A 17,664-nucleotide genomic window follows, 5' to 3' on the forward strand; every position below is an offset into this window, starting at 1 on the left:
ATTATCCATTAAATATTAAACGATTTTTATATCCTCAACGAGTAAATATTTAATAGTTATAACTTTAATTAATTTCAACGTTCTACATATTTGAATAATAATTAAATAATAATTATTTAAACAAAATAATAAATGACAATTTTGTCAATTGTAGAAAAATAGTAAATGATAATTTTATATATTATAGAATCTTTCAATTAAGACAATGTTCAATCAACAATTCAATGAGATACAACCTATCGTCATTAACTTTTTTTTCTAAATTCAAGATGATTCAAGACCCAACTCCTAGATCCCGGGTCAGATTGGGGTCGAATCTCAATTTGATTATCAGATCTAGAGTCAAAAATCGAGGTAAAATTCTGCGGTGTCAGGTTTGGGTCTCGAGTTAGGTGTTAGTGTGGGGTTTCGTGCCGGATGTCGGAGTCGGATTTCAGATCGAGAGTCGAAGTAGGGTCCCAAGTCAAGTATTTGAGTGGGTCCTCAATCGATCATCGGGATCAAATGTCGGAATCAGATCTCAATTCGAAAGTCAGATCGAGTGTCGGGATCAGATTCGAAAGTCGGGTACCGAATTAAAATCTAGAGTCAAGTCCTATGTCCAAAGTGGGGATCGGGTCCTCGGTCAGAGTCGTGGAACAAGTGTTGGATCGGAAAATGGGTCTGGAGTTAGGATCAAGTCTTGGTTCAAAAGTAGATTTTCGATTCAGGTGTCGGGTGTCGAGGTCGAGTCCCGAATTAGGTATCGGGATGGGACTCCAAATTAGTTATCAGAGTTCTTTTTTTAATGATAATTGATAGGGAGTAACGTGCAAAGAACGTTTATAAACACTAATATGTGTGTGTAAATAAATTACGGTTAAACACTAAATGAATTTATGAAGTTGTAATAAGAAGGAGTTGCTCATGTGATAAGTAATTCTCACTTTCAAACCTAAGATTTTGTCCATTCAGGGACATTTGATAAAATTGAAATAATATAGAGAAGATTAGGATGACTCTGTATTGAATTTATAAAGTTGATGCGATATCAAGGAACTGAAATTTTGCTCAAGCCAACTTTGATGCAATTTTAAAAATGTCTTGTGTTGAAATGTTCAGAATTAAAAAGTCTTCAAAGAAAGCTAACATATCTTATGATATTCATATCGAACCTAATTTGGAAGATGCCAACCAAAAAAATAAAGAAATAAGAAACAAATTTATAAATGATAAATTTCGTATATGCGGAACAAGTAATTTTTCTCCTTTTACATAGAAAAGTATTGAAGAAATAGGCACACATTTTGAGTTGTGGGACTTGACATGTGTAATTTCCTGGAATATCTATTTTGGCTTGGTGTAAATATCGAATCGATAAATTTTTACATTAGATTATTGACATGATAGTTAAGAAGATGAAAAGATACTCTAGGTAATTTTCAACTTCATAATCGATAAGAACAGTTCAGCTCAATTTCATACCTAATAAAAATAGAAAACGAACAACAATAACATATTCAGTATAATTATATAAGTGTGGTTGAAGAAAACGATATATACACAATCTTATTTCTACCTTCTGAAGATAGATAAACAATTTCAACAATTGAAATATCGAAAAAAACAGAAATGTATGAAGGGGAAAATGTTCAGCAGCAAGCAGGGGCGGAACTACAGGGGTGCGAGGGGTGGCGACCGAACCCCCTTCGTCGGAAAATTGCACTATATATATATTGCAAATTTGTTTATTGATGTACAAATATTATTTTTGCATCCCCTTAACAAATGGAGATTGTGGATTAGTGGATAAGGTGCTTGAGATTGAGCTTGTGGTCGTGGGTTCGATTCTCGGCAATAAAACATTTTTTACTTTTTTCATCCAGTCCCTTATTTTTTAATTTTCTTGAACCTCCTTATCAAATATTCTGGTTCCGCCCCTGGCAGCAAGGATAAAAGGAAATCTTAAAATCATAACTTCGTTCAGAAACTAAATTAGCTTACATTTCAGATACTATGTACTGCATGAATTATAAAAAGGTGTTGATATACGTCATATATAATTCAAGAAGCATTAATTATACCCGGACTAATTCCAATTTCCACTTTTCTATTTTCCCCCTTTTACTCATCTTTTTCTAGCTACGCTAAAACCTTTATAAATAAATATATTTGAAATTTAAAAAAAAATATTTATTTATCGAGATTATTAGTTTATCGATAAATGTATAAAATATTTATTTATCGATAAATAAATATTTATTAGTTTAGAAAGTATTTTGCAGTATGTGCCACAAGAAAGAAAAAAAATATTTGAATTAAGAATTTCAAAAGTTTAAATCTAGAAAACTAAAAAATTTAGTCTTTGATATTTATTATTTAAATCTAGAAAAGCTAAACGAATTTAGTGAAGTTTAATGTTTCTAATTGTATTCATGTATATAGAATATGAAGAGATTTTATGTTAACTATAAAAGGAAAAAGCTAGATGTTTAAAAATCATAAAGTATAATGTCTTCTCATCATTTGAAAGGCGTACAAAAATCATCTTTAACCAATAAAATAAGAAACGCAATATGTGAGCATAAGAAAGAGAATCCAACTATAGAATCATATTTTAAAAAGAAATAGTTATTGGTCTAGTATTATTGACAGATTAAATATATATAAATTCTTGATGTATTTAGTAATTATTACTTTATATTGTTTGGAGGTCTTTAATACTTTATTTTTAATTATTATCTAATGCATTTAGCGAGAATATTACTTTAATATAACTGGCCCAAGTCGGGATCGGAGAAAAATATTCATTTAGCGAGATTATTACTTTATCGAATATTAATCGAGGTTTTACTGTACTATATATTAGCATGGCTATAACCATCACCACCACTAGCTACGCCATTGCCAACTCCGTCATCACTATCACCACCATCATCATTAGCTCGAACACCACCAGGACCACCATTACTAACTATAGTAACATCTTTTGCACCATCTTTTGAGCCATCATGCACAACTTTGTTTTCATCGTCGATAGAGACAGATGAAACCTATGTTTAATAAATTCAACTATATTAGTATTCTTGACACCAAATAAATATATTTATGTGTGTGTGAGAGAAAATTACTAAAATTTTCAATAAATCTTAATTTTTGAACCCCTAAGGTTTCAGAAGTATAACGAATTCAGTACCAAGAACCTTAAGAGTAGAGTCTATCAAATTTAAATCTTGAATCTGTATCTGATCTTCGGAACTATCACCTTTTGAACCATCATGCACAACCTTGCTACCATCTCCTATAGATAGAGATGTAACCTATGCTCAATCGATTCAACTGAATTAGTATTCTCGACACGCAATTTATTAGATAGCTGCCAGAAAGAATGACTTTAGAAGAACTTGGCTGGGCTTTTCAAAAGTAGAAAATTACTAAAATTTCAATAATCCTTAAAAGTATAAAAGTTTAATACCAAAAAGCTTAAAGGTTGAATTTGTCAACTTTAAATCTTGAATCTGTCTCTGATCTCCGGAACTATTAACAATCGTAGTTAGCTCTTTCGGACTTCCCTCATAGACATTGACATGGACACAAGATGAAGCAACAATAGAAGGGGTTCCTTCTATTTCCTTAGCGCGCTCTATTACTAGTGCTAACAACCTTAAGAGTTGATTTCGTCTCATTCAAATCTTGAATCTGTTTTTGAACTCTAGAACCACCACTTGTTGAACCATCATGCACAACTTTGTTTCCATCTCTGTTAGAGACCGATGGAGCCTACGTTCAAGTGATTCAACTAAATTAGTATTCTCGACACCAAACGAATATATATATGTATATATATGTGTATATATATTATATATACACGGTAGAAAATTACTAAAATTTCAATTATCTTTAAAAAAAAGTATAATAAATTCAGTACTAAGAACCTTTGAATTCGTCAGATTTAAATCTTGAATCTGCCTTTGACCTTCGAAACTACCACCACAGGCATTAACATGGACAGAAGATAAAGCAACAACAGAAGGGATTCCTCTAATTTCCTTAGCTCTATTATTAATGCATTTGCATAATATGATGAAAATGCTTACTACAAGGTAAGCAAGCATTGCTACAAGGAAAAGGCTGCTAAACAAATCCATTTTTCTAGCCAAGCTTTTTGGAATTGATTGTTTTTTTGGGCCAAGTTTTGTGAGTTCTTGTGAAGAATTAATTGATCCTGTTTTTTTTTTTATAATAAGTTTCAAAGAAGTTATTTTCCATAGTTTTCTATAAATGTTTGGAGTTAATTACACCTTCTGCAAAATGCAATTACCCTCTTTTATCTAAGAGTTTGCAGAGCTATTTATTATGCTAGTCATATGATTCTTCTAGGAAACTTCTCTGTAGTTCATCAAGAAAATGACATTTGGTAAAATTAGTATTGTTAATTTATGGTGAAATTTTCGTGGGTTATCCCTTTTTTGAGATAATTGTTTAGTAATTGAGTCGGTTTTTATTTTTCTGACAATGTATGAACCTTTTAAAATTATAGTCTAAAAATCTCTTTTGAGGTGACTAAAATTTTTATGATAAAATGTTCTAGATGTTTGTAAGTTATTGTAAATGGACTACCTAATATTTCTGTCGTAAGATTGAGCAATATATGAACCATTAGGCTCAAAGCTAGTTTGTCCAAGATCATATTTGTAGAATTAAATGATGACTAGAAAAAAAATTATTTTTTAAAACATTATTTTTTATACTCGATTTGTATAATTACATTTGATATGTTATTGTTGTTGTGACTGGCAGCCAAAATTTGTTAGGTGTTGCTTACAATTACTTTAAGTGACCCTGTTTTCTAGTGAAGTGTCTAGACAACACTCAATCCCACATACTGAATAAAACAGTAATAACAGTGATCTATGTTTAATTACATAATGTGCATTTGTTTCTAGCCATGAACAAAACTATTGGTCAGATAAAAGTAAAATGCCAAAAATACGAAAAATTGAAAAAAATGGTCTCTTATCTTTGGTACTAGGTTTAAAATAGTCCCTTAAGTATCATTTGAGCAGTTTTGGTCCAATCCTTTAAAGAGTTGATGTGGATAATATGATAATAAAAAGATTGTTTTCAAATAAAGAACATCATTAGTAAAAGAAAAATAGTATATATATTGGATAATTGAAGCAAAGTAGATAATAAGTAATAATAAAATCGAAGAATAAGATAACAGAAAGCAATAGTAAACTTATATCCCTTCTTTTAACATAAGTTTGATAGCTCCGCCCCCTTCCACCCCACCCCACCCCACCCCCTTTTAATTGTCTTTTTTCTAGCTTAGCTACTAGTACTACTACTTATTTATCATGGCTAGGACCACCACCAATGCCGCCAGCTGCATCAACTCCGTCATCACCATTACCACCACCATTAGCACGGATACCACCATTTACGGAAACGGACTCCAAGAAAACCGACTTTTTGCAGATACCACATTTATAGTTATCAACAGAGCTACTTGATGATGAGTGAACACTATTAGTAGTAGTATTTACCTTACCACTTATGCCATCACGAATAACTATAGTAGTAACATCTTTTGCAGCACCACTGTTGGCGGCTCCACCGCCAACTCGAGCAGCGGTGGTAGCCTGCAAGTTGTTCTGGCTGCCACCGTAGACGTTGACATTGACAAAAGACGATGAAGCAACAACACGACACGTGTCTCTTATCATTTCATTAGCTCCAATACTATTAATGCAACATTCTATGATGAAAATAAATACACCAACAAAGGAAAAAATAAGTAATATGATGCTTAACACGACCAATGCGTCCATATTTTCTAGCTAATATATCAAGTTAGTTATGAAGTTCTCGTAAAGAACTTAGCCTTCTTTTTATACTAATCCCTCAGTCCCATGATGGTGTTTGACTTAACACGAAATTTAAGAAAGACTTTTGAAACTTGTGGTAAAAAACAAGTCATAGATGTTTATATGACTATAAATCATATCTCGTAAAGGTAAAATTGGCATTTTAAAGTTAAATTGTTGCTAAATACAGAAATGTATCCTTTTTAAAACTGCCTAAAAAATTATGTCACGTAAATTGAGACGGTGAGAATAATAAGTAGAGCAAAACAGAATTTCCATTATTTTGATTTTGACACAAAACGCAAATTACCATCTTTGGTTACTTTGATTCTTGTAAGAAACTTCTGCGTAATTTCATCAACATTTTGGTTTAAAATAGCTTCATGCCAATTTATGTTAGTTAAAAGCCCTTAGGAACATATTTGGTATTGGTGATTGTAGAAACACTGTCAAGATGAAAATGCTTGCAAAGATTCCTTAACTTACTAGTAATTGTTTTTTTTTTAGATCGAAAATCTCATTTAGACACTTGAACTTAACCTTGTTCCAATTGACTCAACTAGTTGACTTGTCACGTAGTATTGTGTTCAATTGGAACAAGCTTGAGTTCATGTAGAACACAATTCATCGAAAGCACCACTCACGTTATGTGTTAAGTTAGTTAGTTGTGTCTGATAGGATCGGATAAGTACATAGTATTTTGTTCAATTGGAACAAGCCCGAGTTCATGTCTATTTGACCTTGTTCTTTTTCCCCAAGTTTAACACTTGTAGACCACATAAATGAGTGAGGTATAATACATTGTAGTATTTACCTTACCACTTATGCCATCATTAACTATAGTAAACATCTTTTGCACCATCCTTTGAGCCATCATGCACAACTTTACTACCTCCTCCAGACCCACTTTTAGGCAGCTCGAGCAGCGGCAACAGTCTGGTTGCTCTGGCTGCTACTACCACCATATACATGGACAGACGACGTTGAAGCAACAACAGGACGGGTGCATACCTCTTATTTCCTTAGCTCTAAAATAACACTTGGTAAAAATTGAAAAGAACAACAGAATCTATAGGCATCATAGAAAATCACATAAGAAATTGGTATTCTAATGATCATATAAGGAAACAAATAGAACAGATATATAAAGAATTTCTAAATTGGTTCAATTTTTCACCCTACACTGCCAAAAGAAACAGGTTCTCTCCCATGGATTTGTACAAAATTATGTGGCTTCTGAAGATCAGTAACCTCACTTACTTTTTTCCGAAAAGGTAAAAGGGAATCCACGATAACTTAGTATCGTTTCTTGAAAAAGAAAAATGTGCAAGGTTGCATCTTGTGCAATGGGCACCATCCATCGCAGGTAAATGATGAAGAAGATTTGATGTACTACAAAAGAACCACGCTCAATCCTAGAATTCCCAGAATCATTATCAGTGTCATTGAAAAAGCATTATTGTTTAAATACCGGGCAGGATAGGCTGATGAACTCGTGGAATCCATAGCTGGAGCTGTGCCATTTAGGAAAGTTCCATTTCTGCCAATATTGCTGCACCACGAACATTCAATAAATAGTTTAGTTGGGAACTCAAAATGGAGTAATTCTGTTAGAAATAAACGCTGATAAAGATAAGTTAGTTAGAAGGCTACAAAAACGCATTGTTTCATAACTAATACATTATGACAGGAAAGTTACCTTAAAAATACACATGAACCATGACCTGAAATATGCAAATATTAGAATAATAAGTCTCTTTAGTTTCATCCTTTTAAATTCTAACATCAAATGTGGCAGGAAAGTACTCCACAAGTTAAAAAGGAAATGGCATAATTTTTGCTAGATGGACAAAATGCTTACTTGGATTAGTTGTGGTGATTGTAGCTACCCCGTTGAAGTCGCAAGTCCCGGGAGCCTTCCCCATCATGTGATAGTAAGCATCAAAAGCATAGGTAGCATGTGCAGCCACATTATCTGGCTCATAACACGGTTCCCCCTGCATCAATGGTGCACAATCTACCTTACCAGTTCCGCAAGCCCAATCCAAAGCAGCCTGTAGCATTTTAGTATCCGCCCCTTCTTTTGCAGCGCAGTAAGTCTGGTTAGAAGTATTGTTTGCAAAAAGAGATCCTGATTCAGTCAACCGTAGAATATAAACTGGTGTGCCGTTGTTATTAAATAATCCCCAATTCTTCTCTGATAAAGGCCCTGCCTTAGCATCTTCATTGTATAGCTCATAGATGTAAGTACTAACAGCAATACCAGGTTGCTTAGGAGTTCCAGTTTTGTTTAGCACATGTTTTATCAGATTGCTGTTGTACGTGTTAGCATTGTCTACAGTAGCATCAGGTTCGTTCGATTCGCCCATTGATGGCCAGCCTGATTCAGTCACCATAACAGGAATATTGGTGAAATTGACGTCAAGCATTGCAAAGTAAGCAGCATCGATCATTGCATCAAAGACGTTTGTATAATGCAAAAGTGTGTTGGAGTCCACAGCTTCTTTATTTGCAGCTAGAGGCTTGAAGAGAGCATAATCTAGCGGAATAACACCGTTGGATTTCATGTAGTCGTAATAAGGATAGACGTTTAGCATGAAATAAGAATTAGTGGATTGAAGGAATTTGAGCAGTGGTATTAATACTGGTTTCACAGTGTGATTGAAGAAGGCTTGAGATGGGGGGAACGAGTCGAGGATGATGGGAGAAGCTAGAGGTGTTGAAACTTTTATTTGCCTGTCCAGGTTTGATGCCAAAAGGGCTGAATGAATGAACTTAAGGGCGTTGACGAGGATTGGTGCAGCATTTGGAAGAGCTGATAGAACCTCAGAACCAACACATATGGTTGTGATGTTGGTAGCTGGATAATGTGAGACAACATTTTGGTTAACCCAATTAGCAGCAGTGGTATTCGATTGACCAACACCAAGGAGCTGTTCATTGGGCACAGAAACAGCGACTTTGATGCCTGTATTTGCAAGCGCAAGAAGCATGCCACGATCTGCATTGAAGAGACGAACATGTCGAATTTGCTGGGCTTTAAGAAGTGCAACTACTTGAGTTGGATGTGGCATGTCTGAGAGCTCCGTTCCAATGTTTACTCCAATGAAGACATCTGCATGGATGACAGAAAAATTGAACTAAATATTGTTCTCCCATCACAACATCCAAGTTCAAGTAAAAGGTCATATCTACATCTAATAATCAACAATCAATTTAATTCATCAATATGTTAAGATTCAAGAAATTCATTCTATATTTCCACATGATAGTTCAACAAGATACAGAAAAATGAGCTTGAACATCTACCTACTAATCTACTAATCAATTAACCATGATTAAGTTGAATAGAAATACTTGAAAATCTTGCTTTGAACTTAGACAACATGATTTTAACAATTGTTTTCTCTGTTGCTAGCATCCAAACTTCTTTATACATTTTTTCACCACTTACGTTTTGTTTCCATATCACAATTTACACTCCTCCATTTCCTAGTCCACAAATGCCATTGAGTTAATTAATTAAAGGTATTCCAAATACAATATAGGATGTATATATAACTTAGATATCTTCTTGTTTGATACCCGCCAGTAAGATACTCAAGTGTTGTTCCATATCACAAGTCCCTCATCCCAACTCTCCACAAAAACAATAGATCTTTTACAGCCATGCCAGTGCTGTAGTTTATTGTCAGCAAGCAGGTTCAAAGACAAAAAACAGGTACAATTGGTTCAACAAATTGAAGTCTTGCCATAAAATCAAACAATAAAACAATGTGCTTACAAAAAGCATGGGCATAAACTTCATAGAGAAGAGTTAATGAACATATTTTTAGTACAAATAAAGAAACTTGTTCACGTATGTATCAACTTTTATATTTTTTATGACAGTGGTGGCCAGACCAACTTGTGCACACCTCTCGACTATTCCTTATGGTACCTAATATCTCCCATTAGAATGAACACCAAATAACTGGACACCAAAATAGGTAAATTAGAAGAAATCACTTATAGTTTTTTCTCTCGGCTCGGATTTCAACCCAAGTCTCCATGGTTTTAACGCATTTTATTGACCTCTAAGCCACATCTCGGGTGTTGTTTATGCATCAATTATTGAGGACTAGAAGCATAATATTCCAAATCAGAATCATAACCTAGAGAAAATAACTAGAGAATGGAAAGCTGGGACCATGTACTTGGCCAACTTGCTGGTAATTTGGGAGCATGCCAATGTGGCCTAGTATAAAATAGCACGTGAAATTAGTTGTACATCAGATTCTTCCTTATTTTCTTTTTTCCATCTGAGATGTTTGTTCTGTTTTTTGTTCTGTCTCATGCGTGATTATAAATCTCAAAGATCTGGTTTGTTCTATTTGTCTTGTTGCCTAACACATATATTCACTTCTTTACTTGAGAAAAAGTAAAACTTCAACAGCAACATACCCCGTGTAATCCACACGTGAGGTCGGAGGAGGATAAGATGTATGCAAACCTTACCCCTGCCCCTAGTAAAATTCTTTCTTTTTCTACTGGCTATCTCCCACCATGGCCAATGCTTAGGTAAATGGGAAGAACTCACCCACTTCATTAACCACTACATCGGATGACACACAGTGATAAAAGTTTCTCTTTTTCACCCTCTTTTGGTGACAAGAGGCCAAACCGGCTACCTTGCACTAAAAGAGGGTAGTACCGGATAACTATGTCCATCAATGCTTAGGCAAATGGGAAGAACTCACAAATTTGAACCTCTCCCGTATTTTTCACCCACTTCATTGACCACATCGGTTGACACGCCCTAATAAAAAAATTGTACATTCAGCTATGTAGTTTGTACATGATTTTGTGGTTTAGGCCAAAACCCCACCTCACCCAAAAAAATTGTCAAGTCACACATTAATAGCCAAACAACTACATACAGAAAAGACAAAAAGAAATAGGAAAGTTGGAAACTTTACTCTTTGAACTTCTTCCTTCTCAAGAATACCTAATTCATACTCCATCTCTTACATATTCAACATTAAAAAATTCCATAAAAAACTATAATACTTACCTAACCCTCATTTAATGAAAGGAATTAACAAAATCTTCAAGTTTAAAGAAGGGTTCAAAACTTCACACATGCACAATAAAGAACAAGTTTTTTTCCTCTTATCATATTAAAATAAAGACAATACCAACTAAAACAAACCATAATCAACCAAAATAACACTTTCCAAAACAAGAACTTATAAAACTATAGAAATAGCTCACCTTCATCAGCAAAAACTGCAGAAACTGCTAAAAACATCAAGAAAAGCACAACTTTGTTAGTTTCCATTAAACCCCACTAAATAAAAATGGAAAAGAGTGAGAAAAATGAAGAGATTAGAGAAGAACAGAAAAAAAGATGCTATCTTTGAACAAAGGGCAAGAAGTAAAGTCTATATAGTGGAAAGAAGAGAATAATGAAACAGAAAACAGAATCTCCAGGAGAGAAAAGAAGAGGAAAACAGAGAGTGGGACAAGAGTGAGGTGAAAAGCTATTTAATTTAGTAGAAAGACGGAGAGAAGAAGAAGAGAGTATATGTGTTTTTTTTTTGTTTTTTTTTAATGTTCAATATTCAAATTAAAGTTCGATTAAATATAAATTTACATTAAAAATTCATATATATTTTGCCATCAATCACCTGGATGTCTTGTCATAATTGATCCTATGGTCAATAATCCACTATATCTTGCCTTTTTGGGTTTTCCCAAACTAACTTTTCTATATTGTAATTTTGATTAATTTAGATTCACAGTTTAAATTTATGTAGAAAAATTTTATGTAATGAATGGTCTCATTATATGTATTTGAACAATACTCTTCTCGTAAATTAATTTTTGAGTATTAAAATAGGGTCAAACTTCATTTTCTTACCTGATATCAAAGCAATTTCCATCCAATTGTGTATCGATATTGGACCCTATATTAAAATTGTCAATCTGTCATATATCATATCAAATAAATAAAAGATGAGCCAATTTTTAGAATTTAATTACATCCAATATTAAATATTCTTTATCGTTCATCTAAGAAGAAAATGCTTTTTACCATATTTTTTTATATCCAAAATTTAAAAAATAAATTTTTTACTTAAAGAACAAAAATATCTTATCCATTTCGCCACTGTCCCCAGAATGTGACATACAATCAATTGATACTATTGATAATTTATGAACTGTACAAAACAGTCAAGTACTTCAAGATTCATTTTTTCTCATGTAAATATTGAAAACGAAATTTTATAACTTACTATTAAGTAATGTTATTATTAATTAACATAGAGAATTATTGGTCCAGGAAGAATCTGGAAATGGCAAACCTACCAGTCAATAAAAATCAAGGCTTTAAATACAAGCATAGCTTTAAAAAAAAATATTATGACATAATAATAGCTTACTGATTTATGAGTAAATTATTTGTGTATATTTTAAGTGATTATTTTTAATATAATGTAGGGTCAGAGCATAAGTTACTGAGGATACATTTACTCATGTCAAATGTTTATATTACATTATGTATATTTATGACAATTAAGTAATTTAATAAGGTAAAAACAAATATCAATCAAGAATTATGTGTGAAAAATTAATACAAAAACACATGAAATGCATCTATTTACTCGATATAAATAAGTAAATTTTATTATTATTGAATTTTATCAATCCATTAACTTGCATATGGTAGATGTGCCCATGTATAAAAATGCATATACATAGTATGTGTTTGCACGTAAATTATATCACAAACTTATCTACGTTAACTACTACGTGTTGATCTTACCTCGTTTAATCACTTTAAGGATTACAAGTAATATAATTTAGTATAAATATTAAATTTTGATTATTTTTTTTCCTCATATTTTTATAATAATCAATAATATATTCAATATGAGCCCACGGATGAAATGTAAGTGCCCTGTAATAATCAATTTGTCGTGAAGACTAATTTCTATGCATGAATTAGTTATTTATGTATTATTAGTTGTTTCATTTTGTATCCTACATAAAATAATAACTATATTTTTTCATAACTTAGATATATTAATTACACAGATTTCAAATTGCAAATCAAATACCTTATTAATTATATACATGAACAATTTAACTCAAAACCAACTATCAAAAATGATACTCCTTCTGTCTCATTTGTATTACTCATTTTCCTTTCTAATTAGTTCAAAAAGAAAATGATATACTCTTATTTAATAATAATATAACCTTAAAATATTCATTTCACCCTTAATAAAGTGAATTATAATTGCACAAACATCACTGACTTATTTTAGATCACTTATATTAAAAGTTTTTCTTTTTTTCTTAAATTTTATGTCAAGTCAAACTCTATCACATATTAAAATAAAAAAATATTATTTATATAAAATTTAATATCTACATTAACTTATCTTCGAATCAGCTACCAAACGATCCTAAATAGATAGAAAAAATTAAAAAGAGAAAAAAAAATGTCTGCATAGAAATAAACAAAAGTAAGATGGGTAGCCGTTGCAGCTAGCTAATAAATTTATCATGTTGTGTATGTTTTGTTTGTTTGTGTTTATCAATGCATTTTATTTTATTTTTGACATGTAAATGTTACAGTACATCGGAGTTCTTTAAGACCAAAAACAGACACAAAACAGTGCAAAGTAAAAAAAAAAAAAACTTTTTGGTACTTAGTATTAGAAAAAAATTTAAAATAAAATATACAGCTGGTTCCCAACGGTCATATTTTTTTAATCTTTTAAATAAAATATTTTAAGACAACTACATATGTAACTGCATTTTTTTTCCCTTTTCTCGTAGGCTACAACGAATGTTAACTTCTTCGAGGTGTTAGAGGACTAGGGGTCAGAACTTTGCATGGGAAATTTATTTAATAGAACCGAATTTAGAATTTAACGAATTTATTGGAGTCGAGGATCTCTCAAAATAAAATAGTTTTTCTACTTCTTTTGAGGTGATGATAAGAACGATGTATATTTTATTTTTTCAGATTTTGCTTTCAAAAAGGGTTTTACCGTTAAATTTTTTCAGTTTTCTCTGGAGTTCAATTTTGAAAAACATATTTGGAGGCGAAACTCATCGATGGATCCCTAAAATTAGCACCAACTTTCACTTAGACACATCAACTAGGTTTTGTCCATTTTAGACACCTCAAGTAAGGCCGCGCCCTGGCTAGCCTGAATAATTTTTTATCCCCGTCTTTCTCTTCTAGTTCAGCATAAAGGAGTTCAAAAGCTATCGTTTTTGTCGTCGAAATTGCCGACTTTGCCTCCTTCCTCGCTATCTTATAAAGTTCTTTATTCGTCCACTTCTCCACCTCATCCTTGCTTTCTATCAACTTCGCATACGCCATCTTTTTTGCTTCCACCTTTCCTTGCACTTTTCCATTCCATCACCAGTCCCCTCGATGCAGACTACGACTACCTGTCGAGACTCCCAACACTTCCCTTGCTACAACCCTAATACAACTAGGCGTCCTATCTCATATACTGTCCGCATCCCCATTACTATCCCAGCCCCCATATCCTTCAATTTCTCTCTCATCCCCAGGACACTAGCCGTGGTCAAACTCCCTCATCTGATCCTAGATAGGTCATTCCCGGCCCTTTTTTCCTCGTTATCTTGATCCCTAAATCAATCACCAAGAGCTTATGTCGGGTTGGAAGGTTGTCGATCGGAATGACCTTACAGTCTTTGTACATACCTTTATCATCCTTCTTAAGAAGTAGAAAATCTATCTGGGTCCTAGCCACCGAACTACAGATGGTTATCAAGTGGTCCTCCTCCCTCGAGAAACTCGGATTGGCTATCACCAACCCAAAAACTCTTGCGAAATCCAAAAGTGAAACTCCTCCTCCATTTTTGTCCCCGAAGCCAAAGTCTCCATGCACATCATCATACCCTCCTGAAATAGATCCGATGTGCCCATTGAAATCCACTCCCACGAAAAGTTTCTCAATAAGCGGTATGCCTCCCACTAATTCGTCCAAATCCTCTCAAAAGCGACTCTTATCCTCCTCGCCTAAGCCTGCTTGCGGTGCATAAGCACTAATAATGTTCAACTTGATTCCTTCAACGACCACCTTAATCGACATCATCGTATCAGTGACTCTCCTAACCTCCACCACCTGATTCCTTAAATCACTGTATACTAAAATGCCTACCCCATTCCTATACTTCGATCTACCAGAGAACTAAAGCTTATATCCGTATACCTCCGTAGCTTTAGAACCTATCCATTTGGTCTCTTGGACACAGGTTATATTAATCTTCTTCTTCTTTAGAATCTTAACTAGATCTATGGATTTTTTCATTAATGTCCCAATGTTCCAAGAACCTACTCTCAGTCTAGACGCTCCTTTAACCCACTTACCCCTCCTTACCCTCGTCCCCGTCCCTGAGCGAGAATATAACCCTAGTCTACTATCACTATCCAAAGTCATGAAAACGCGTATGAACTAATAAATTATTCAAATGTCTAAAGTCAACAAAATATAACTACAAGTGTATAAACAAAGAATAGATATGGGAAGATATGGAAATCTGAGGTACCAACTCCAGTTGAAATGAACCTGATTGCCGCCGGAAACACTGTTCACTTTGGAGTACTGTTCACGTCGGCTTACCAACAAAAAGTCAAAAATAACTCAAGTTTTCAAAAATTATTTTTCACTTTGAAAACAAAAAATTACTTTTTAAAAATTTCACAATGAAACATAGTCAAACGTCTAATATTCTTTTATGGAATAGAAAGATTGATTTTGATTGACTCTAAACTCAGAAAAACTATTTTTCTAAACATATTTGAAAAAAAAAATTAATATGTAAGAGTTAAAAGTTTGGTTAAATATTGAAGAAAGAAAGAAATTGCTTACAAAGATGGAACTAGAATTATTTACAAATTTTGAAAACGGTAGTAGAAATAATTTACTAGCTTCTGATTTAATTATTTTGATATTTTAAGTGGATGTTTGAATACAAATATAAAATATGAGCAAAAATTATTGAATTTTGTTGAATGCATAAATAGACTTATAGTTCGATATGAACCCATAAGTTATACTCTGAATTTGCCAATATCAATGACATTATTTTGTATTTCTGCTTAAATTAACTCATTTGTTTTAATTTAAATGTCTTTTTTTTCTTATTAGCTTTGTTTGTTTGGTAAAAAAAAATTGTCTCGAAAATCAAATGACGTTTTGATGTATGCCATATTTTTAATAAATTAATATTTTTTAAAACTATAAAATATATTAGTTAAAACGAAGGAAGTATTAAATACCATTCCTCGGGAAGTAATCATCCAAAATCTAGGTAGTAAAAACAACTTATGCCCATTTTGTCATTTATATGCCCCTTCACAATAAATTAATTGTAATTATCAACTTTTAGATTGATACTCCAATTCTTTCTTTTTTTATTACTTGAACTATTATAATTTATGTATTAAAATATATCTCAATTGTTAATTGTAGAAAAAGAAAATAACTAATAGTTGATGTGTGTTTTAATACATAAAGAAAATAGTTTAGATAAGAAAAAGAGAACAACTGATATAGTTGAAATGTGTTTTAATACATAAATAGTGATAATTTAGATAGAAAAATAGAACAATTGATAATTGAAATTTGAAACTCGCGAAAAAGTGCCATTCAAACGACCATTATCTCAATTAGGAAACTCACATTTTGACAAGAGGATTAAATTTACACACGTTATTCAATGACAGAGCCAAGATTTTTACTAACGGAATTCAAGATCTGAATAAGTAGACACACAAAATAATCGAAGGGAGTTCGATATCTACTATATATACATAAAAAATATTTTAACTATGTATAAGTAGTGTAAATTTCCGCCTAAGGAGGTTTGGATGACCCCTTGACCATAAGGTGGCTCCGCCCGTGACGTTATCGATCTTCTCTCTCTGTTCCATTTTAAGTATTGTTTTATTCCCCCCAAAATTCAAATTTTGTGTTGCTTTAAAAATTAAGACAAAATTATTTAATTCCAATTTTACACTTCTTGTTAAATATGTTTGAAAGTGATTTATTAGTAATACTTATTTTCCAATAGCAGAAGAGGAGCCTTGGAGTAACTAGTAAAATTGTTGCCATGTGACTAGGAGGTCACGGGTTCGAGGTCACGGGTTCAAGCTTTGAAAATAGTCTCTGACAGAAATGCAAGGTAAGGCTGCGTACAATAGACCCTTGTGGTCAGGCCCTTCCTCGGACCCTGCGCATAACGAAAACTTTAGTGCACCGGATTGCCGTTTTACTTATTTTCCAATAGCATCATTTGATAATTAAAAATAAATAAGTAAATTAAGCAATCACATAGTATTTTCTTGAGTTAATGGTCAGATCTATACCTAAATTAATTATTATTTTTCATGAATTTCATATCTTAACTATTTATTGTTCTTTATTTTTTCCCTTATCAACTTTCAATTTCAGTGTATATTATTATTTAAATTCTGATTTTGAAACATTTTCTTTCTTAAATTAGTCAACTCAGTTAGTTGTAATAGATGCCACGGGGATCGATTTTTATGATTGTTTAAAGCTTTTACTCGTTTGTTGTCTATTGATTTCAAATTTTTGAATAACTCAATATTAAAGTTTGTTTTATCGGCAAAGGAATGATAATTTGAATAATTAAACGAAATAATGGATATGGATGATGGATATATAAAAATAAATAAAAAATAATAATTAAGATATATTTTTAATTATTAACTCTATTTTCTTACTAACAAAACATGCTAAAAGCCTAAAATTTC

General features: G+C 32.5%; 1 protein-coding gene across 1 annotated transcript; it reads right to left on the bottom strand.

Moving 5' to 3' along the window:
- Positions 1-6,921: 6,921 nt before the first annotated feature.
- LOC129897151 (glucan endo-1,3-beta-glucosidase 2) lies at positions 6,922-11,383 on the bottom strand. The gene is made up of 4 exons (XM_055973012.1): positions 11,103-11,383; positions 7,711-8,964; positions 7,549-7,573; positions 6,922-7,401 (listed from the first exon to the last, which is right to left on the bottom strand). Exons 1-4 carry the CDS (start codon positions 11,167-11,169, stop codon positions 7,242-7,244), a joined length of 1,506 nt encoding a protein of 501 aa, XP_055828987.1. The 5' UTR covers positions 11,170-11,383; the 3' UTR covers positions 6,922-7,241.
- Positions 11,384-17,664: the final 6,281 nt, after the last annotated feature.

This window comes from Solanum dulcamara, chromosome 1 (assembly GCF_947179165.1).
Source record: "Solanum dulcamara chromosome 1, daSolDulc1.2, whole genome shotgun sequence".
Taxonomy (NCBI): Eukaryota; Viridiplantae; Streptophyta; class Magnoliopsida; order Solanales; family Solanaceae; genus Solanum; species Solanum dulcamara.